Source organism: Misgurnus anguillicaudatus, chromosome 17 (assembly GCF_027580225.2).
Source record: "Misgurnus anguillicaudatus chromosome 17, ASM2758022v2, whole genome shotgun sequence".
In the NCBI taxonomy this organism is placed as follows: domain Eukaryota; kingdom Metazoa; phylum Chordata; class Actinopteri; order Cypriniformes; family Cobitidae; genus Misgurnus; species Misgurnus anguillicaudatus.
In genome coordinates this window covers 18752753-18772767 of record NC_073353.2, presented here as the reverse complement: position 1 = coordinate 18772767, position 20015 = coordinate 18752753, and the positions used below count along the sequence as shown (strand labels likewise).

At 39.5% G+C, this 20015-nt stretch overlaps 2 protein-coding genes across 3 annotated transcripts; both read right to left on the bottom strand.

The window, feature by feature from the left end:
- Positions 1-120: 120 nt before the first annotated feature.
- Positions 121-15704, bottom strand: lats2 (large tumor suppressor kinase 2). 2 transcript variants are annotated; one of them, XM_055214715.2, is made up of 9 exons: positions 15515-15704; positions 12841-13028; positions 12309-12717; positions 7025-7157; positions 5419-6944; positions 4654-5236; positions 4167-4349; positions 3958-4064; positions 121-3776 (listed from the first exon to the last, which is right to left on the bottom strand). In XM_055214715.2, the coding sequence occupies exons 2-9, from the start codon at positions 12927-12929 to the stop codon at positions 3243-3245; spliced, it is 3564 nt and encodes a 1187-aa protein (XP_055070690.1). In that variant the 5' UTR covers positions 12930-13028; positions 15515-15704; the 3' UTR covers positions 121-3242. The 2 variants fall into 2 exon arrangements, with proteins under 2 accessions (XP_055070690.1, XP_055070691.1); XM_055214716.2 differs by lacking the exon at positions 15515-15704 and having other exon boundaries at positions 12815-12987.
- A 1250-nt stretch (positions 15705-16954) lies between these two features.
- LOC129451515 (uncharacterized) lies at positions 16955-19946 on the bottom strand. The gene is made up of 2 exons (XM_055214704.2): positions 19753-19946; positions 16955-19210 (listed from the first exon to the last, which is right to left on the bottom strand). The coding sequence occupies exons 1-2, from the start codon at positions 19928-19930 to the stop codon at positions 17868-17870; spliced, it is 1521 nt and encodes a 506-aa protein (XP_055070679.2). The 5' UTR covers positions 19931-19946; the 3' UTR covers positions 16955-17867.
- Positions 19947-20015: the final 69 nt, after the last annotated feature.

The window sequence follows — 20015 nt, the reverse complement described above, 5'->3', positions numbered from 1 at the left end:
CTAAAGTATACTACATTAAAAACGTTACTTAAGTTGTTACATCACCAAATAACATATAGTATGTGCCAGCTTAACCCTTCATACACACCAATGCATTCAAATATACAACAAACAAGGGGATGATTTGTTTAATTTAATTTAAACATATACATTTACACAAAAGGACAGTGAAAGCATTTCTTGAACAGTCTTGACTCACACATAAATGTAAAAAAATGAGATATAAATCCAAATGCATACTGCATGTAATACTGTAGACATGGGGGTAAAAAGTTAGCTTGGAAAAGAGAAAAATAAGAATAAAATGATACAAAAAATATGTATATCTGTATAAATATATGTTCAATAGTAACAGTATTGTATAATACATTTAGCGATTACAAACGTCAAAAAGTCCCAACCCATTCATCCATTAAAATATAAAAACGTACACTTAAGGAACACTTCCATTATCACACAGTTCAAAACACAGTCTAAAGATTGTCAGTCAACACTTTCAAAAGTAAAACAGAGAATCCATCCTTAACACAACACACACATTACATTCAAAACCCCAAACTTGACTCTCTTTTAAATGCTTTTTGACATATTCATCCATTCTGATAAATATGGGTTAATAAAACATCAGTCACATTTAATGTCACACTTCATTAAGCTCAAATAACTTGTCTGACATAAATCAAAAGGTATGATATACCAATTGTAATTTGCATATACGATGTCACACAGTATTTCTCCTTAATATACGTTGAAATTTCTCTTAAGAATGATATTACTGACACAATATAGAAAATAATACCATTTCTTATCAACTTGTGGTATTAAAGCTCTTTCTGTCAATGGATGTGAAGGGCAGTTTAACTATATTGACCTGATATGTCAGTTTGGTCTAATGCAAGCATGTGATTGTCAGTCAACTTGAAAGATTATTTAAGAGAACATTTTGTGCAGTGACCCACAATCACAACAAACGATTAGATCACAGCAAGGCAAAATGAAATGGACTTATCACAGGAATTCATAAGAACTGCCACAGTTTTAGTCAAAACATGCATATACTGTTTCAGTCTCTATTCGGTCATGAAATCCATCTACATCTCATACAGTCCCAATTGACACATCTTGAATCTTTATCTTTCCCAATCTAGCCTCCAAAAACATCACTCTTACAGTCAGGACCGGCCTGACAGCAAGACGGTGATGTATTTCCATCTCCAAAATACTGATCAGCTCATGGTGGACACACTCACACATTCATTAAAAGGCACATAGTTCGTCTCACACCAGATTAATCACACTGACAATCAGTTCCACACTTTATACAAAGAGAGAGGGAGGGAGAAAATAGAGAGTATAAATGAAATTATGATAATAATAATGTAATTTATATTGTAAAATTAATAACAATAAGCAGCATTGGGTCATGAATCTATACTGAAAATATATAAAAATCACAATAATATATACTTTTACATAGCATAATTCAATTTTAGAGTTATAAAGGCTATTTGTTGTATTTAGAAAACTATATAAACGTATTTTCTGTATTGCACATAATCAAACCATCAGATACGTTTGCCTTCTCTTTAACCACTTTTTCACTGTTTTATTAAGAGTTCTTAATGTATTCTTTACGTTTTAGTCATAAACCATATTTTATAATACTGTGCTATGCCTGATCACACGCTGGGATGGCGCAGCAGGCTCTATGTCAACACGTTTTTGCTGTTTAGTAAAAAATCATCTGATGGTGATAAACAAAATTACTTCCAGTGGATCTGGATAATTGTGAACACGCACAACAAAAACAAACCTTGACTTTTAAGATCTGCTTGAAACTATGAAACTAATGTGATAATGGTTCAGAGAAACTGGAAAAGAATAAAGCTGAAATAGTTTAAATGTTATGCCTGGTTGCAAACGCTGAAGTTTGTTTCCACCAGCTTCTGTACTGTTTAAAATAAAAGTTTTAAAAGTAAAACCGGTAAAGCTATGGCGTTGCTCTGAATTGCGGCAGTCTGAGAAAGCACGCCTCTAAAATCAATGCATGATGTGTGTTAGATATACGTGAATGCGAAAGATGATTAAAACTATTGCTGAAAACAGGTTTAGTAAGGCAAGCCTTCAAACAAGTTAAATCAAGCCAGCACTACTTGAATGAAGCAATACTTTGGCAATTAAACTAACATACTTTGAAATTTTTGAATACTGCAATATTGCATGCAGTAGTAAATTTTAAACATTTACAATACAGAAGATTTTGTCTCAATACTGTGTCACTTAGTAAAGCACCATTTGACCTGATATAATGACCCATTTTAACATAAACCAAAGTATAACTATTATATTTACAAAATGCTGTAATTAGTGTATGTAACTTCCAAATAGATTGTGATATTTTGGACTTAGCACAACATATAATGAAGAACTAACTGAACACCAGTCTATAATATAGCATTTCGGAAGGACATGATTGGTTCGTTTCACTGTGAACCATGCGGTGGCGCCACTAAGTCTTTTCAAACATTTTTTGCAGACAAATTAGTCGAAGATCACAAGGGTCATTAGATGCAATATCTGAAAACCCGACTTTTAACTTCCATTTTTACAATAAAAATAATCCTCCTCAGTTGTTACTGTCAATGTTTTTGCATGTTGCATTCATTATGTACCACAGAGGAGGTTTGTAATGTATCTGTCTGCTCTATGATAACGTCTCCTCATCATAACCTAACTTAAGAGCAACCATCCCAAAATCAGCTCTTCTGTAATCCTCACCAAGGCCTTTATGGTGTTTGGAATGGCTGTGTTAACATCATCAGGCTAAGAGAGGTGAAGGATGTGCGAGCATAAACACTGGGTTATTTTCACTCAGTGGAATAAAGGAATGAGACGGACCACACGAACCATGAGAGTAAAGCGTTTGACTGACAAACCACAGAGTGAAGGCTACACATCTCTGTTTTTGTGCTCTCTGGTAGCCAAATCTATCAATCACACGAGCATCCCCGGACTAAGCTGTATAGCTTGTGTACTTCCTTGGTCCCAGGTCACAAAAGATACTTTTGGAGAAATGCAATGTTGCTTATTTTCTCCATGTTCTTCCATCTATTTAACACGTAAGAAAATACATCATGAAGAGAAAGTTGGATTAAAAAGGAAGGGCTGGAGATGCAGCATGTTAACTTGTGTAGCCCTCAAAGGGTTAAGTTTGAGCAGCATAAACACCTAGTCCATCATTCTCAGACATAAACTGGCTCACAACCTTCTCCTTGTTCTTCTTCTTCTTCCTCTTCATGAAACTCTTCCTCCTCCACCCTTACACTATTGGCCCCACAACTACTGGGCAGGTTTTGCATAGCCTCAGGGGGCTTGGGATAACGGAATGGGCAACCATTATCATCAAAAAACCTGCGGAAGGTGAATTCATAGAAGGCATGCTCTGGGTGTTTGCCATGAGGAGAACAGAGGGTGTCCCAGGTGCGGGTGCTATCCCCACTGTCACTCCAGGCCCCTGGACCTCCCTCCTCATCCACGGGATCAAAATTTGATGTATCCATTGGGTGGGCAATCTTGGGTCGGTAGGGGGCAGGCTGTGTGCGAAGATTGCTGGAGAAATCAATTTCGGTAAAGAACGGGTGAGCTTTTATCTCTCCAGCCCCATTGCCTCCCAAACGCTCTTCGGCTGAGCAGCACAGCTGACCGATGATGTCAACTGCTTCAGGGCTCAGTTTTACTTGTGGAGGCACCTGCAGAGTGTTTTCCCAGTTTATCACCTGTAGAGGTGACAAAATCAGTTCAGCAAACCTTTTAGTCCACAATCACATTTCCATTCATCTTCTTGACATTAAGTAATGGTGTTATACAAAAAGATAACTACAAAATAATTTCACCTCTATCAACATGAACACAATAAGCAAAGGAACCAAGGATGCTATATGTATGTATCTTTATCACCTTAAGCTGTGTCTCTGTTGGGGTTGGAGCAAGGAAGGGTGGTTGCCCAACCAGCATCTCAAACAGGATAACTCCTACACTCCACCAGTCACACAGCTGTGTGTACCCTGCACATTAAATATAGTATGACACTTTTTGGGAGAAGAGTCCTATAGACTATATTAATAACCATTAAGGCAAATTTTGGGCTGAATTTGAACAAGTCCTACCTTTACGCAGAAGCACCTCAGGGGCGATGTAGTTAGGAGTGCCCACCAGAGAGTGTGCCAGGCATCGCTGGTGCTGACGTGTCGCCCGCTGTTCCAAAGTCATGAGCCGATCACCACAACGACAGTTGGATACATCATCCCAGAAGTCACTTGGCTCCATGCTATCCTGACGGATATGGTTCCCTATATAGTGCAAGAGACAAGAGAAGTTAGTCAATAGATATGAAATATTCACAGGGATAAGGGTCCCTACAAACTAACGTGTACGCTGCATCTGTGAAAGTTGCAGTAACCTGTGTGACCAGACTAGAGTTGTTCAACATAATAGATTAGCAGGCAATGCAGACATCAAAGAATTTCTTCTGCATTTCAATAAGCATTGCTACTGATTTGGTAAACACTCTATCACTGTGTAATACACTGTTACAAGACAAAGTTATTAATGCCATTTTTCAAAATCTACAAGCATCACCTTGTCCTCATTTACCTTTTTGGTAATACTTTGAGTTGTGAGTCCAACGGAACCCAGTACACAGACCAAAATCAGTCAGTTTGATGTGACCATCCAGGTCAATGAGAATGTTGTCTGGCTTGATATCTCTGTGTATGAAGCCCATCTTATGCACACTCTCAATAGCTAGGGTCAACTCTGCCACATAGAACCTGGCTAAGGGCTCTGGAAAAACCCCCATACGAATCAGTAGGCTCATCATATCTCCTCCAGGAATGTAATCCATGACAAAATAAAGACTATCTTTGTCCTGAAATGAGTAGTACAGCCTAACCACCCACTCATTGTCAGCCTCTGCCAAGATGTCCCGTTCTGCTTTTACATGGGCTACTTGGTTCCGGTTAAGAACATCTTTTTTTCGTAGAGTCTTCATGGCATATAGAGCCCCTGTATCTACTTTGCGTGTAAGACAAACTTCACCAAAGGCTCCAATGCCAAGAGTTTTGATTTTGAAAAACATAGATTTGTCCATCTTGGCACGCCGTAGTCGATTGTAATTGGATTCCTTCTGGTAAAGCATCTTCCTCATCTGTTCCTGCTCTGCTTCTGACAGACCAGCCTGGTGGAGAAAGAGTGGTTGCATTTCATGACATTTATTAACATTTATATTAATTTTGCACATGACAGTTACTATTTATTTATATTATTCAAATGAAATTAAAACAATAATACATTGCACTTTAAACATTTTGTTATTAAATTCATCAAGAAATTCATTGTGTTTTCAAAGGTCCAGCTCACCTTGGACATCTCCTGTTCAAGCTGCATCCTACGGTTGAGCTTCTGCTGGTATGTCTTCATCACATTCTCCACATGCTGCTCCATGTAGAACTTGAAGGCAAAGGGAGAGTAACTCTTAATTCGTGACTCCCTCTTCTCTTCATCACGGGCGTTTTTTCGCACAGGCACAGGTGAGGTCTGGATCTGCTTCTTATCTTTCACAACTTTTTCTCCTTTGCCTGTCTTGGCTTTGTCTTTGGAGGCAGGTTCCTCCTGCTTTCCTACTGAGGCACTCTGTACAGTCCTACTCGTCGCTGTGACATCTTGTAGTCCAGACTCAAGGGATGCAGACTCTGCTGCAGGACCAGATCCAGGCAGAAGAAGAGATTTGGGGTAAGGTGGAGGTGGGCAGCGATGTTCTTGGTTGGACTCTAGGGTAAAAGTCTCATCTGGTATATATCCATGACACTCTTGTGCTTCTTGTGCTTGTGCACTCAACCACCCAGGGTGACATGGACCCACTGCTGTCTTAGGCTCAGGCCTCATGACCCGTATACTCTTAACAGGTGGCTGGATTGGTGGGGAGGTCACTGCAGTGATTGTATTAGGTGGACCCAGTGGAGCTTCCTGCTTGCCAGCAACAGCAGCTGTAGGTGGCAGTGTCTGCCTCACAGTCACCTTTTGGTGGTTGTTGAAAGAATTGGTCCTACTAGGGACATGTACCTCCCCTCTAAAGGGCCCCTGTGGCTGCCTGGCTGGCGGAGTCCCCATAGAATTTTGGGCTCCTGGCCAGTGATGCTCATACAGATCAAGATTAAGACTGGCCCTTGAAGGGGTAAGGAGGCTTTGGGGAACATCTGAGAACTCTGCACCCATTGCTCCAGAAGCTACACCAGGGGGGCGTGGCATCATGTGAACTTGGTGTGAGGTGGGGCTGGCTTGGCGTGGATGGGAATGTGGTGGGAGATACTGGAAGTTAGAAGGGTATCCACCACTATTTTGGCCCATTGCTCCCTTGCCTGGCATATTAACATAGTTTTCTGGTGGCAATTGGGGCATCTTATTTTGGAAGGAAGCACTCCGTTTGATCCCATAGCTGGAGGGCTCCATCATATGAGGCCTATAGTCGTAATGCGGACTAGGGCCACCTGACGGCTGTGACTGGAGTTGCATGGGTGGTCCAGGCACACTGTAGCCCATCATAGCCTGGTCTATTCCACCTGGGTACCCTTGGGGAGCTGGACCAGGTGTGTACATAGGGTTCCCAGGATTGCTTTGGCCAGTCATGTTTGTGGAGTAGGCACCCATACTAGCGGGACGACCCATAGGGTTTCCCATAGCAGGACCCTGTGATGGGTTGGCAGGTTGTGTCATGTAGTTAATAACAGGTGGTCCACCCATGTATGCACGAGCCATCTCACCCTCAGCCCCATAGCTAGCTCCCTCATACAGTGGAGCTCCCATTTGGTGATAAGCGGGCATGGCTCCATCCCCACTGCCCTCAATTCCTGATCGGTGGTCCATCATATTTGACATGCCACCTTTTCCTGTAAATTTGAAAGTTAATCTTGAGTCAAAATGCAATTAATTAAAATCGTAATTTTTTTGGGGTCAATTGTGCACATACCTGGTGAAGTCTGTTTGATAACACGTACAATCTGTTCATTGTGTGGGTCCAGGTAACCCATTTTACTTATGTATTCCAATGCTGCCTCAATGTTACGGCTTCCGGTCTGTTTCAAGGCACGCACTGCCATTTCCTGTTTCAGAAAGTGAGAACATTCAGAACATATGCATCAAATGCATTTTTTTTCAAAATGGATTTCCTGTCATTATACAATGACGCACAACTTAAACATTCATAAGTGGTATACAAGCCTTTAAGTAGTTTCTGATGAAACCTGACCTGTCAAAGACTAAACTATAAAAACATCCATGTAAAAGCCCATTTTCACATTTTTAAATTAATTTATGCTTTTCAGGAGCAATAGGATTCCTACTGTAAAATGTACTGTAAATCTATGATTTAGATCACAACAGTATGTCAAACCAGTGTATGCTTGTTTGTTTTAATACCTTTCTATCGTATTGGTTTAAATTATTTACGCAAATGTGTGTACGTGTATCAGACATGCATATAAATGCACACCAAAAATGCATGCACACACAGCAGACTTGTTAACAATCCCTGCAGCTGCTTCCTTTGCAAGTTATGCACAAACTCCTTCCTGTACCATTCCTCCAATATACAAAAGCAAAAACAATATGACCCGAGCTTGGCACACATACTTGAACAATCATCAAGTATGAATGCATATTAATAATAAAGACTCAAATGATACATTGAGATTCAAGCGAATCTTCACACTGCAACAGCTCACACCTTGTTCACAGCAAAGACCAAGGATTAATCTACAGATTAAGCAGTGATCCAAAATAAAACAACTCAGCCATGTACAATCTTCTTTGAGCAGAGACCCACACCTATATGAGGAAATCCCCTTGAATGGCATATGAGCTCATTCAGAAGACATTTTGCCCAAACCAAATTCTGAAGCACAGTGTCTTAAATTGCCCCCAGTGGCCATCCATGATACTGCAACAAGCATGCCATGAAAAAACGGAATAAGTGCAGGAGTGAAAAAAATCACAAACAATCATAGTCATACACACCGTGGGTATACTCAGCATGCAATGCCACATCCACACAAATTCTACACATTCCCTAAGTGCTAGTTAGAATTACTTCTTATCTCTGTGTATAGTCACCAGTATGTCTAAAATGCTTGTGTGAACAAAAGTGTCTGGGGAAACAACGAATAAGCAATTACATATGTATGCCGGTGCTATAGTCTGTACTGTATATATCACCAGGACAAAGAGTGCACAGGAAATACCCCAAACACATGCTGTCTGTCTATGATCACAGCTCTCAGAAGAGCAACTGCTCTCTGCTGCATTCCATCACTGTCCACTCCAAGGGTGTGTGCCTTCTCGTCCCCCATAGTGATTTAAAGGCGCCACTCTCTCTCTCTTTCACACACACTTCCACACCAATCCAACATGGACTTCAGTCTGGTTTAGGAAAGGGCTGGGCCTGGGTTTGGCCCTGGGTCAGAGTTTCAGCCCTGACCTCCAATGTCATGCGGGCAGATGTTCCGGACATTCCACAAAGCAGGAAGCAAGAATTCCAACTATGTGGAAATCGATGTCCCTTTAAAATTTCCCTTTTCTTCCCCTCTTTATTTTGGAGATCCTTCAGTTTCAATTTGTCTTTAACGTTCATACCCGCTGTTTCCAAAATATCTTGTTGGTATTTTCACCCGTGTCTTGACGGTCAGCACCACAAGCCTCAAAGCTACACCAGACATTCAATCTCTGACTGTGGTGACGGTCAGTACCCACACAAAAACACAAACATTTGACATTTTTGTACTTGTACTTTATCTTCCTGTACTGAAGTGACATAACTGTATTCAGACACTGTTCAAGAGACATTTTATAGGCTTCTACTCTGACCTAAATTTTGAAACACATTCCACCATTGGACATAAAATTAAAGCCATATGGAGGACTCTGAAATATAGGAGCATATTAACATCAAGGTCAGCGGATGGACATATTAAAACGACTTTTGATTTGCATTTAGGTCACAGTTTAATTCTACTTGTTCCCTTTGACAGGTAACACCTATATGTGCAAGAGTCCTGCATGGGTCCTGTTTGATAAACCAGCACCCACAGTAATTAACAGAATACCCGTTATCCGACAGGAGCATCAATTTACTACACATACCGTATTGTGTGTATTCATACACAAACATCACATACATGATGAACGAAGGCAGCTTTTCATATCCTAAGCTCGAAACCACAAATCCACAACACATGCATTCTCATCTTGATTCTTTATCCAAACCAACTCCATTTCCCAACCAAAACATTTCCTCTTTTAAAAGTAGTTATGTAACCATCAGTCGCCTCACTGCGAAAACCAACGATAACGATCAGGTAAAAAAAGCCCAGGGAAGGACCAGAAGTGGACATTTTTTCTGGAATGCAAAGAGGGTCAAAAGAGTAACAGAAGCCCCAGTCAGAGGCCAACAGAGAACTAAAAATACCAAGTCACACAACATGGCATTACACACTGACTATATCTCTATTAATAAAAAACATGCTGAAATGCATATCCCATGATTTCTAGGTGCCTGGGGGTACGACTCTTCAGTGAGACAGGAAGAAGCTCACAATCAATCAAAATTCAGTTTTGGCATTGCTAAGTTTGAATACCGAGAGACGAGGTCAGTCAGACTGGGCCACAAAACACAAATTTCATGTTTTCATAACAACTAAAAACATACAATTCAGAGTATGAAAATAGACTAAGACATGTTAAGAGAAAAAATTAAAAGTAGAGGACAAAGTCTTATAAAAAAGTATAAAAAGCTCAGAATCAGGACCGTAAGCAAAATGCCTTCTAGGATAAAACTGCGGCAAGAGCGTATCCAGACAACCTAATCTAAATTAAGCCTGACTCGATTCTATACTTCATCTGATAGCATGTCTGAGCTTCCAGAGACCTGAAAAAGCCCCATTCCAGTCTCTATTTAGCCATGTCATAAAGCTTGTCATAAATGCAGCACTGCTCCCTTCATCTAGGCCTCGTAATTCCACTGGGCCGTGGTGGATTTCTCGGTGGTGTTGTGCATGGGCTTGAGCACAGCATTCCTTGAATGCCTAATGCAATCACAGCGCCGCTCTCCGAGCTGTATCAGATCGTAAACAGCAAAGCCCCGACACATAATTATTAAAAATCTGACGAAGAGTTTGTATTAGAGAACATTAAAGCACAAGATATTTAACTCTTGTGACAACAATTCCAATATCGCCAATGACTTTTGGTTGAATGTCCTCTACATGTTTGACATAATGAACAAAGAGGCCAACAAACACCCAAAATACGGCCGTTTGCTAACAATCAATAGAAGTCCATATATAGGGTTTAAATACCTGTAAGAGTTTACTATTCATTTTAGTCACCCAGTAAGTATATTTGTTTAACCAATACTTGTAAATGCAAGTATTTATAAATATATTTAGCTAGAACCACCAGATTTTTTAAAACATTGTAGAATATAGTATGTAGCTCAAGAGACGCATTGCATTTTGTCGCAATGTGCATGCGTCAAACTTATGTGTTCACCAGGGGTCTCAAACTGGCTTAACGCCGTATTGACTTTATGTTTCATCTCTGTAAAAATTAATATTACTGCTCTATGTGTACCTGCATAGCAAGCAACATAATGCTATTACTTCATTAAACACTCATATAGATGAATACTCCAAAGTCCTGACCAGGGGTGAGTTTCCCGAAAGCATCGTTAGCCAACTTACTGTCGTAAGTTTTGTCGTTACTGACAAATTTCAACGAGTTGGTGTTTCCCGAAACCATAGTTCAAATGAACATTCGCAAGCTGCATCGCAAACGTGTGGTTTGAACGACAACTCTTCACCTGTCGTTAGAAGAATATTCCTTGTTATTATAATATGTAGACTTTATGTAGACTTATGTGGATCATGCTTTTAAACAAAATAAGCAAAAAAAAACATGTAGTACCTTCTATATCCATCCTTCTAAATATATATATAAAAATTATTTTACGTCTTTAAGTTTGTTAACAGAATTAAAGCGCTGCATTTGAAAACTGTTTTAAGACCCTGGGGAATCCCTGGGAGGGGTGACGTAAGAGGGAACTTGCACATGAATTGAATATCTTTAAAATAAACAACAGCTAACTACATCACGATAACAAAATCAGTCTTCCGATGCAATATTATTTACAGCAATAATCTGACAATAAAACGATTTGCACAGATTAATTAGTACTTCACCTCCCACGTGACATCATCAATGTTGTTAAACCAACATGGTTCAAACAATGAATGTGCGACAAAGTTACTATGCTTTTGGGAAACAGTCGTGACAAGGTAGTTCGTTTCTCCAACTATGCATCATACTATGTTGGTTCAGCAGCGAGTTACGTCGTTGTTCGGGAAACGCACCCCAGATTAACTACTCACATGGTGACAATGATATGATTGACGTGAGGTGCAGATGAGCAATCTGATCGCGCATTACGTTATCCGTGCTGTCACAGAGAGCGTGGCTCAACCTGATGCACAACCACTCAATACGTTTGAGGAACGCATTTAACATGCGTTTAAGACGCAACATGAATGGCCCCTCCAACGTTTACATCGATAATCAAACAAATATAAAACCAAGTAAATAAAAATCTTTCTGAAAGATGATGTTATATTATTGACAGCAGACAGGGGCCACAGAGAGGGGGCGGTAGGGCCGCGAATGGCCTGCGGGCCAGGAGTTTGAGACCACTGGTGTACACGTTCGAGTCAAATGCAAGGCTGTGCATTTGACTCTGCGCGTACATTTACATACACGTAAAAAACATATTATACTCTGGGCTTAAGATACAGAAGAACCATAATTAAATGTCATGTTTTGTTTTTTGAGGGGTAGGGGGCCAACTTGGCTTGTAGCACTGAATTTGGTTTGGTTAAGTTGGGAAATCTGACTCGCGTTTCAACATTATTACACTCAATATTATGTAATGATTTTAGACTTGGCAAAGACCGGATGGATTGTGCTGCATATCTACTGTATAATGTTCAAAGCCCTGATTTTTTCTAAACCTCTACAAAGTTTATGAAACTATTGCTTAAGCTTGCATGATTTCAGAAACCACTCTAAAGAGTGACCTGTAATATTAACTGATCATTGGTCATTTGCTGTTTAATGACTTTTACAAAGTAAACCAAAAGAATTTGCTTACCAAGATTCAATATACAGTAGATACACACACATACATTCCTTATCAATCTACGTCTTACCTGATCACAACCAGCATTGACAAGCTCCTGCAGCAAATGCCTGCTGACTTCTCCAGGGTGAAGTGAGCCTTGACCAAACTCAAAAGGCATCAGAGACTTGCGGATCTCTCGTAGGGTGTTTTGGTAGTGGTTGAACTTCTGGGGCTGCCTCAGCTGTTGTTGCCTGCCAGCTTGGTCTTTGCTCTTAGAGTCACCCCCTCTGCCCCCCTCCCCTCTGGAACTGCCTCCATGAAGCGCCTGGCTAACCAACTTCGCCGGTTGCTTCAGTCCCTCCTTGATCTCCTGCAGACGCTGGCGCGTGTTGCCCACATATGGGGCAGCAGGGAATGTCTTAGGCCTCATGAGTGAACGTGGCCTGGTCTGGCTTGCACTCAAAAAGCTGAGTACTCTCACACACAAACACTTCACACTTGGAAAAGAAAAAGGTTCTTTCAATTACTTAGTCACCAATGTCAAACACATTAGTACAACCTTACAATTCCAAGATTTCAAGTAACTGTACACACCCAGGATAAGTTCGAGGTTATCTAACCTAAATAGATAACAGGCTGCAGTGAGAAAGATGCGATGGAAGATTAGAATTCCTGTTCTCGCTTCTGCTGGATGCTGGCGTACTTGCATCCAGCAACCCTTTTAGGGCTTATACTCCCCCTCCTCCCAAGACATGTGAGGGGTTATGTCTGCATGCTTGTTCCATCTTAGTCTGGTATGCATCTTTGCCTGTGGAGACAGGGCAGGAGTTAGATAGAGGGGTCAGGATGAGGCCCAAGCATGTCCAAGGGCCTTTATCAATACCTTAAGCCATTGGTTTAAAAATCGGCTTCATAATACTATGCTTTAATTTTTCAAAGGCAAAATATGGAGTTAGAGGAACATGCGCTTTCAATGCAGCTTACATGAAGAGCAAACCATCAGCATTATGCATGAGCCAAGCTGTATAATTTATAAAACTACTCCACAATAGCAGATACATAAGTTTTACGTATATTTGTTTATTCTACTATATATTCTGCTATTCTGTAGCTAGGCTATATGGTCCTGCTATGTAAAAAATTAAAGAGTTCAAGAAAACAAAAATGTGACCCTGTCTGTAAAATCCAGGCTAAAGTCCTATAATCTACTGATGAGATTATGAGCATCAAAGTGTAATTTAAATCATTGATTTCACATTGATTTCAGGCTTTGACATGACCTTACTCAGTCAATATTAAAGACATCAAGGTTATATTTTTACAGAATGTTCTTCAAATTATCTAGGATCATTTTATGCAGAAAACAGTAAATCACAATAGTCTAGAGAAGTGGTTCTCAAACGACGTGCACCCCCCTTTGTGTAGGGTTTCTTACACTGGAATTAGAGTATAGTTCCTAACTATATCAGCTTAGAAAATCGCAATTTTTAATTTTACGTCGGACTTAGTATACAATGTAACTACAGAAGAGACAAGTTTTAAATATATATAAAATATCAAAACTCTTTGGTTATTTTTAGGCGCGATGCTAATGGTCTAATCAGATTCAATGGATTGTGCTAAGCTATGCTAAAAGTGGTACCGCCAGACCCGGAGATCGGCTGAATAGATTCCAAAACGGTAAAAATCAAATGTTTATGTCTAGAGGAGCTGGAACATGAGGCTATTTTTTAAAAAAGTGGAGTGTCCCTTTTAATGATAAAATGTTGTGCTGTTGGTAAGTAGAATTCATGATAAATTAATGTATTTTAAAAAATGTCATAAAACTGGGGCCCCCTGGCACTCTCTCACGCCCTCCAATGGGGACCCGCCCCCACTGGTAACTTTCTGAGATCATAAAAGAGAAAAGATTTAGATTTAAGAAGTTCCTGTAGCTCAGCTTGTACAGCAGAGCACTACAAATGTTAAGGTTCTATGTCCCAAGGGACACAATCAATTAATACAATTGATTTAAAATTATATTAATACAACCCAATCAAAATGACAACTAAAATGCAAATTTAAATGCTTCCAACTCAAACACGTGTGTTGCTGGCAATGTGTTTCCTTGCAATGTTGTTTATTAGGAGGGAAAACGTATTAGCGATTATAAATGTGTCATTTAGGTACAAGACACTATGGTACTGTATAAACCTTCAACCACTGATAACTTCACAAAATATGGCACATGAAACAGACATGAGAGATGTACAATAATAAATGTGACCCCTGCCTGTCTAAGGTCTAAAAATCCAATTATGAGATTTGGAGCATCAATGTTTGATATAATTTATTAATTTCTCATGGATTTTAATCTTTGACATTGTCTCATACACAATATTAATATACCTATTATCAAGGTTATATTTTCACAGAACAGTTTTTTACATTTATGTAGGATGATTATATGTAGAAAATAGCTAGTCACATAAAATAACTTAACTTAAATAGCTGGGTTTTCACAGACAAACGTGCAAAGGATGCAGTGATTCTGCAGTGAACGAACTAATAAACTGACAATATCAATACATACAGAACAATAAAACACTATCATGAAGTAAATATAAATCCAGTGTCAATATAAAGTCCCTAATAAAAAAGTAAACAAGTATGTATTTGTGTATGATTATTTTGACTCCGTGTGATGCATAAAAAAACTGGGGGAAAGTATCAATAATTTGTTACTCATCATCAGTAAACATTACCTGGCTGCAACTCGTACTAGCGTCTGTTTATTGCCAAATTTCATGCATTTTTAGCGTAACTGTAATGTTTCTAGGTGATCTTGTCATTCAAAACTAATATTTGCGACGTTAAGTTATGGCAGAGACGCAAATCATTTTTTCTATGTCGGCTGTGAAACGGGATAAAGACATATAAACCAGAAAATAAAGTTTTGATGGTGTAATCTCGCGTTCTTGTTATTACAGCACACATTGTGTGCTATATACACCGTTAGTTATTGGTGTATTAAGAATACAAACTAGAGATACAAACCAACTTTAAGAAGCGTAAAAGTTGCGGGGCCTTTTTCAGTTAGAGCCTAGAAATTCAGCTCTGTGCGCGACTGGAGCGAGAGGAACGCAGAACTCCGCATTCCAACGCTGTTCACTCCTAACTCACTTAAAGTAACAAATACAACTTTTTCCTTTTACACGGATATGCGACTGCAAATCGACTAAACCATTCCCTTAAAAACGTTTAATATCCGCTGTTTTTCTAAAAAGACATATATTATAGTTTCGAGCTACTCACCATGTGATTTAAGTGGTACCGTAATCCAAGAAACTGGTTTAAACTGAAGTAAAAGACTATCTTTGATGTCGTGTTGCTCAAGGTTCGTCTTTCGATCTCCTCTCATAAAAGGCACAGAGTGAAAATCATGGGATTGTCCTCCATTTTCTCGCCACTCACGGCAGAATTAGAATGCAGTACAAAGTTGGACACTTACTGCATTGTTAACATTCCTGAGGAGTCACGTGATGTATCCATGAACGTCAGCACTGCACATACCCTGGGCGGGGCTTCCTACATTTACAACACTATTCAATAGCTGAGATTCTCATCTGATGCGACAAGCAGCCTTACAAATATAATCACTGTTAAGGGAAAACATTAACGGGCACATGTACAACCCCTGCGCTGTTTACATAAACCCCTTTAATTGAACAGGTTTAAAAAGGTTAAACTTCCCTTAAACTTCAGTGTGTAAATGTGTAACTATTTATCAATGTGATAAAATATGATCTAAAATAAAGGTGCAGGGCTACCACAATGGATAAAACAATCTGGAGGGCTACTTTTTTTGATAAAGTCTATTTTTTGATATAACTTTTTTGTTTCACTTGTTGATTTTATTTTATTTTACTTGTTGATATGTTTTGTCATTGTTTAAAATATTAACATACAAAAAAGCAGCCAGGCTAATATAAAAAAAATGTAATAAACAAATATTAATTAAGGCTATTAATTACTTTGGCGGGCAACTCACAGACTGCGTGTGGGCAACCTGGTGCCCGCGGGCACCATGTTGGAGACCACTGGTTTAGATTAATCCAGGACTAGGCCTTAGTTATTTTAGGACATTTAAGAAGTTTTTTTTTTATAAAAAAACATGCCTTACAAAAAATAATACTGGTGTGCATCTTGGCACTGATATATGCAAGTAGAAGGTGTTTTTAAAGGCTCTCTAAGCGAATAATGTGCGACGTCACTTCCTGTTGATGTTTGAACTGTTTTCAAACAAACGGAGCGTAGCTAACGCCTCCCCCTCCCTCTCCCGTCCGTGCTTTCATGAACGCGCCCAACCCCCACCCCCAAATCCTTCTTGTCGTTTATTGGCTGGAACACTTTGTTATGTTTTGTTGTGCTAGGTTTGGCCACTATGTTGATATTGCCGTTTGTCGAGCCTGAGCTGTCTACAGAGATTGCGTTTTTTTACAGTTTGATCAGCGGACAGGCAGCAAGCAGATAGTGAGGAGATGTTTGCTGTATGTAACAAAAAATGTTTTATGGTTTAAAACGCGTCAGTTCGCTTAGAGCGCCTTTAAATTATGACAGCTCAAGACATGCATTTTAGTCTAGGACTAGGATAAACCCTATCCAGGAAAGCATCCCACAATGTACAAACTTTCAAGATTTGAAATGTTCAGATGAATATATGGATTTGAAAAATAATTTCCCAATACAAACACATCAATACTCAAATCTTTATGGACTTACATTTTCATACAATAGCCTACATAACAAGATGCTACATTAGTTTAGAGTTATAATGGTAAACTTTGCACATACAACACATGAAAACATGTAGAACAATAATATGAAACAATTAGCATAGCCTGTCTAACCATACACTCGAAAATAATGCTGGGTCATTTCAAAAAGGGACAAACTCAGCCGTTTAGTTAAATTATTCCTGAAAATGTTTATATTTGATCCAACAATGGCTTAAAATTGTTCAGCATAGGATAAATTACAACCTATAGGATGGATTTTTTTCCCTTTTTGACCCAATGCATTATTTAAGAGCATACCACTGATCAGAACACACACAGTGTTAGATGAAAGCTGGATATAGCAAACTAAAACTTTTTTTAAGTGCATTGGTTGAAGTTCAGGCTCCAGCTTCAGTGAGTATATAATGGCGAATATTATTTGTGAACTAATGGTTGTAACAAGGCCAACATTAAAAGTACTTGTTGAAGCCAAAATATGGTGTATCTATACAGAAAGCAAAAAGATGATAAAAGGATCACATTGAGAAAGGCACTGGAAACCAAACCGTTTGTTCAGTGCTTTGGATACTTTGAATTCTCATGTAATGCCCCATATCAAACCAAAACATCAATCTTATGTAAAAAAAAATAAAATAGAGAGCTACATTTTCTAGTTGATGGTTTAACTGAGTCTATATTTGGTATAAACTGGTCCTTAGGTTGCATACCACAATGTTTCAATGTTCCTGGAAATGTTCAAATCCCCTTTTAACAAAACAGGGCACATAAAATAAAACATTTTGTTAAAATAGGGGGAAAAGGTGCATTTAGACAATATACAGGCAAAGAGGACTTTCAAACAAGGAAGAGAGTATTGTGAACATTAGAGATCACTCCAGAGGTGCAGCGGAAATGCACAGGTTATTTAAGGCACAGGCAACCTGCACTATCTTATCAAAAGTGCTTACATTGGATGTGCGATCTATGACTGTGAAGGGGCTCTCCACAGGTCCAGTCAACATACAATATCTTCTCTTGACCATTTCTATTACCCGCTCCACATGCATATGGACGTTCTGCTTATCTGAATATGCACCCATTAGTGAAGGACCTTCTTCATTCTGTCCACTCTGGCAACTTTTAACGTAGTTACTAGTGATTTCGAATTTGGCTTTGCGGGCATCCACCAAGTCATCGATGTCAAAGTCACGTTCAGCAAGCACAACATCACCTGGCAGTAGCTTGAAGAGGAGACCACTACTCTCCACTAGACTTTTGTCAGTGACGTGACCTGGTGATCCGCTTGAGACAAACATGACCACGCCTTGTGGTGCAACACCTATGACATACTTTAACTCATTAACTAAGGCTGACTGGGTGGGCATGGAATCAACCTGTTGATTTATATCTTCTTTTTCCAGAGACACCCTAAAGCAATCGATGATCACTGCACAGTCTGGGTACGTGGAACGCAAAGACGCAGGTAGGTTTTTTCTGAGCTCCACTCTAGATGGCCAAAAAACAGCAGTGGGCACCAAGGTGGTGAACATTATGTTGATTATCCGATGGACCGTCCTGGTCACTGTGGCAACCTTTATCCCAAAACGATAGGCTAAGTCTTTGTTTCTAAGATCAAGCCGAAGTCGCATTAGCGTTAAGAGTAGCTGCTGGAACTTTGAAAGTTTTGTATTTTTGTCCCCTTTCATGTGTGGCAAGAGAAGCAACATAACTGTCTCAAACACAAAATAGTTCGGCAATCCTGTATAGAACCTAACCTTTTCCGGGTCATTCCTGAACGATGCCTCAGTGAGAGACATCTTTTCAACCGATTCCCTCAGTTCCATATTCTCCTTTTTAAGAGCCTCAAGGCTGGACTGATAGTCAGAGGACGTGGTTGGGATGTTTATTACTGGCTTATCTCCTTGGATTATACTTGTCAGTGAGATTTCCTCCTCTCTGTCATCTTCATCATCATTATCATCCTCCTCTTCATTACAACTGCTTAGTGAAGAGGAAACACTCTCCGTCTCTTCTTGACTGTGAATTTGGTGACTGTCTTCCAAGAAACGTCCTTGTCCTTGTAGAAAGAGCAAAGCATTGGCTGCCTCCACTTGTGCCTCTTGTTTATCATAGAGTTCGCAGGCACTTGCTTCCTTCATATTTGGGGACAGTGGTGCTGTAGTAAACACTGAAGGTATGTAGTCTGGTGATCTAGGATTCTTCACTTGTTTTCCTGTAAATTAAAAAGGAAAAATTACCATCTATATAATATTTACAGTAAAGACATATTGCAATGTTTGTATTTTGTAGGCTACTAAGCAAAAATACATCTTACTGCAAAATATAGTATTTTTACATACAACCAGGGTTGCCAACTCCATGGTTTTCTCACAGTTTTTTTAAAGTGATTTTGTTCATCAGCTGTCAATCTTATGGTAAGATGATTTTGTTAATTTCAAACAGACTGTACTACACAACAATTTTCAGAAAAAGGTATTCATGCATGTTTTAAAATAGTTTTGTTTGCCTTTTTGTGTGTGTTTTTGGCAACCTAGCCTAGAACCCAAACTTTATCACCACTGCACAAATTAACATGCCAGTTTTGTGGTGGTGTTACAAACATTAAAGCAGCATCTGTCTTAATAATTAGCATTACTTTTGCTAATCCATCATCAACACTAGACATTTTCAAACTGTAGTATTCTCCTTTGCGCTCTTATAGTTAATACAAGGCATGCACATTACATTTAACAGCACAATTCTGTCTAAATATACCTGAAATGAAGTGGGTGCTGCAGAGTCTGCTGCCCTCGTTTGGTATCCATCCCTCACGGTTCACGGCAGCAATCCACCTCTGCTTCCGCTGCGGGTCTCGTGGAAACCTGTAGAAGGATAAAGTGCTCCCAGGAGTCCTCCTGTTTCGACATCCAGCCACTACACACGTGTGAACCATATTAAGGCCCCTAAATACGTGGACCTATCTACTTTTTCCCTGTTAATATTTACAATCTGACTCCCAAAATGGCGTCGGAGTAGAG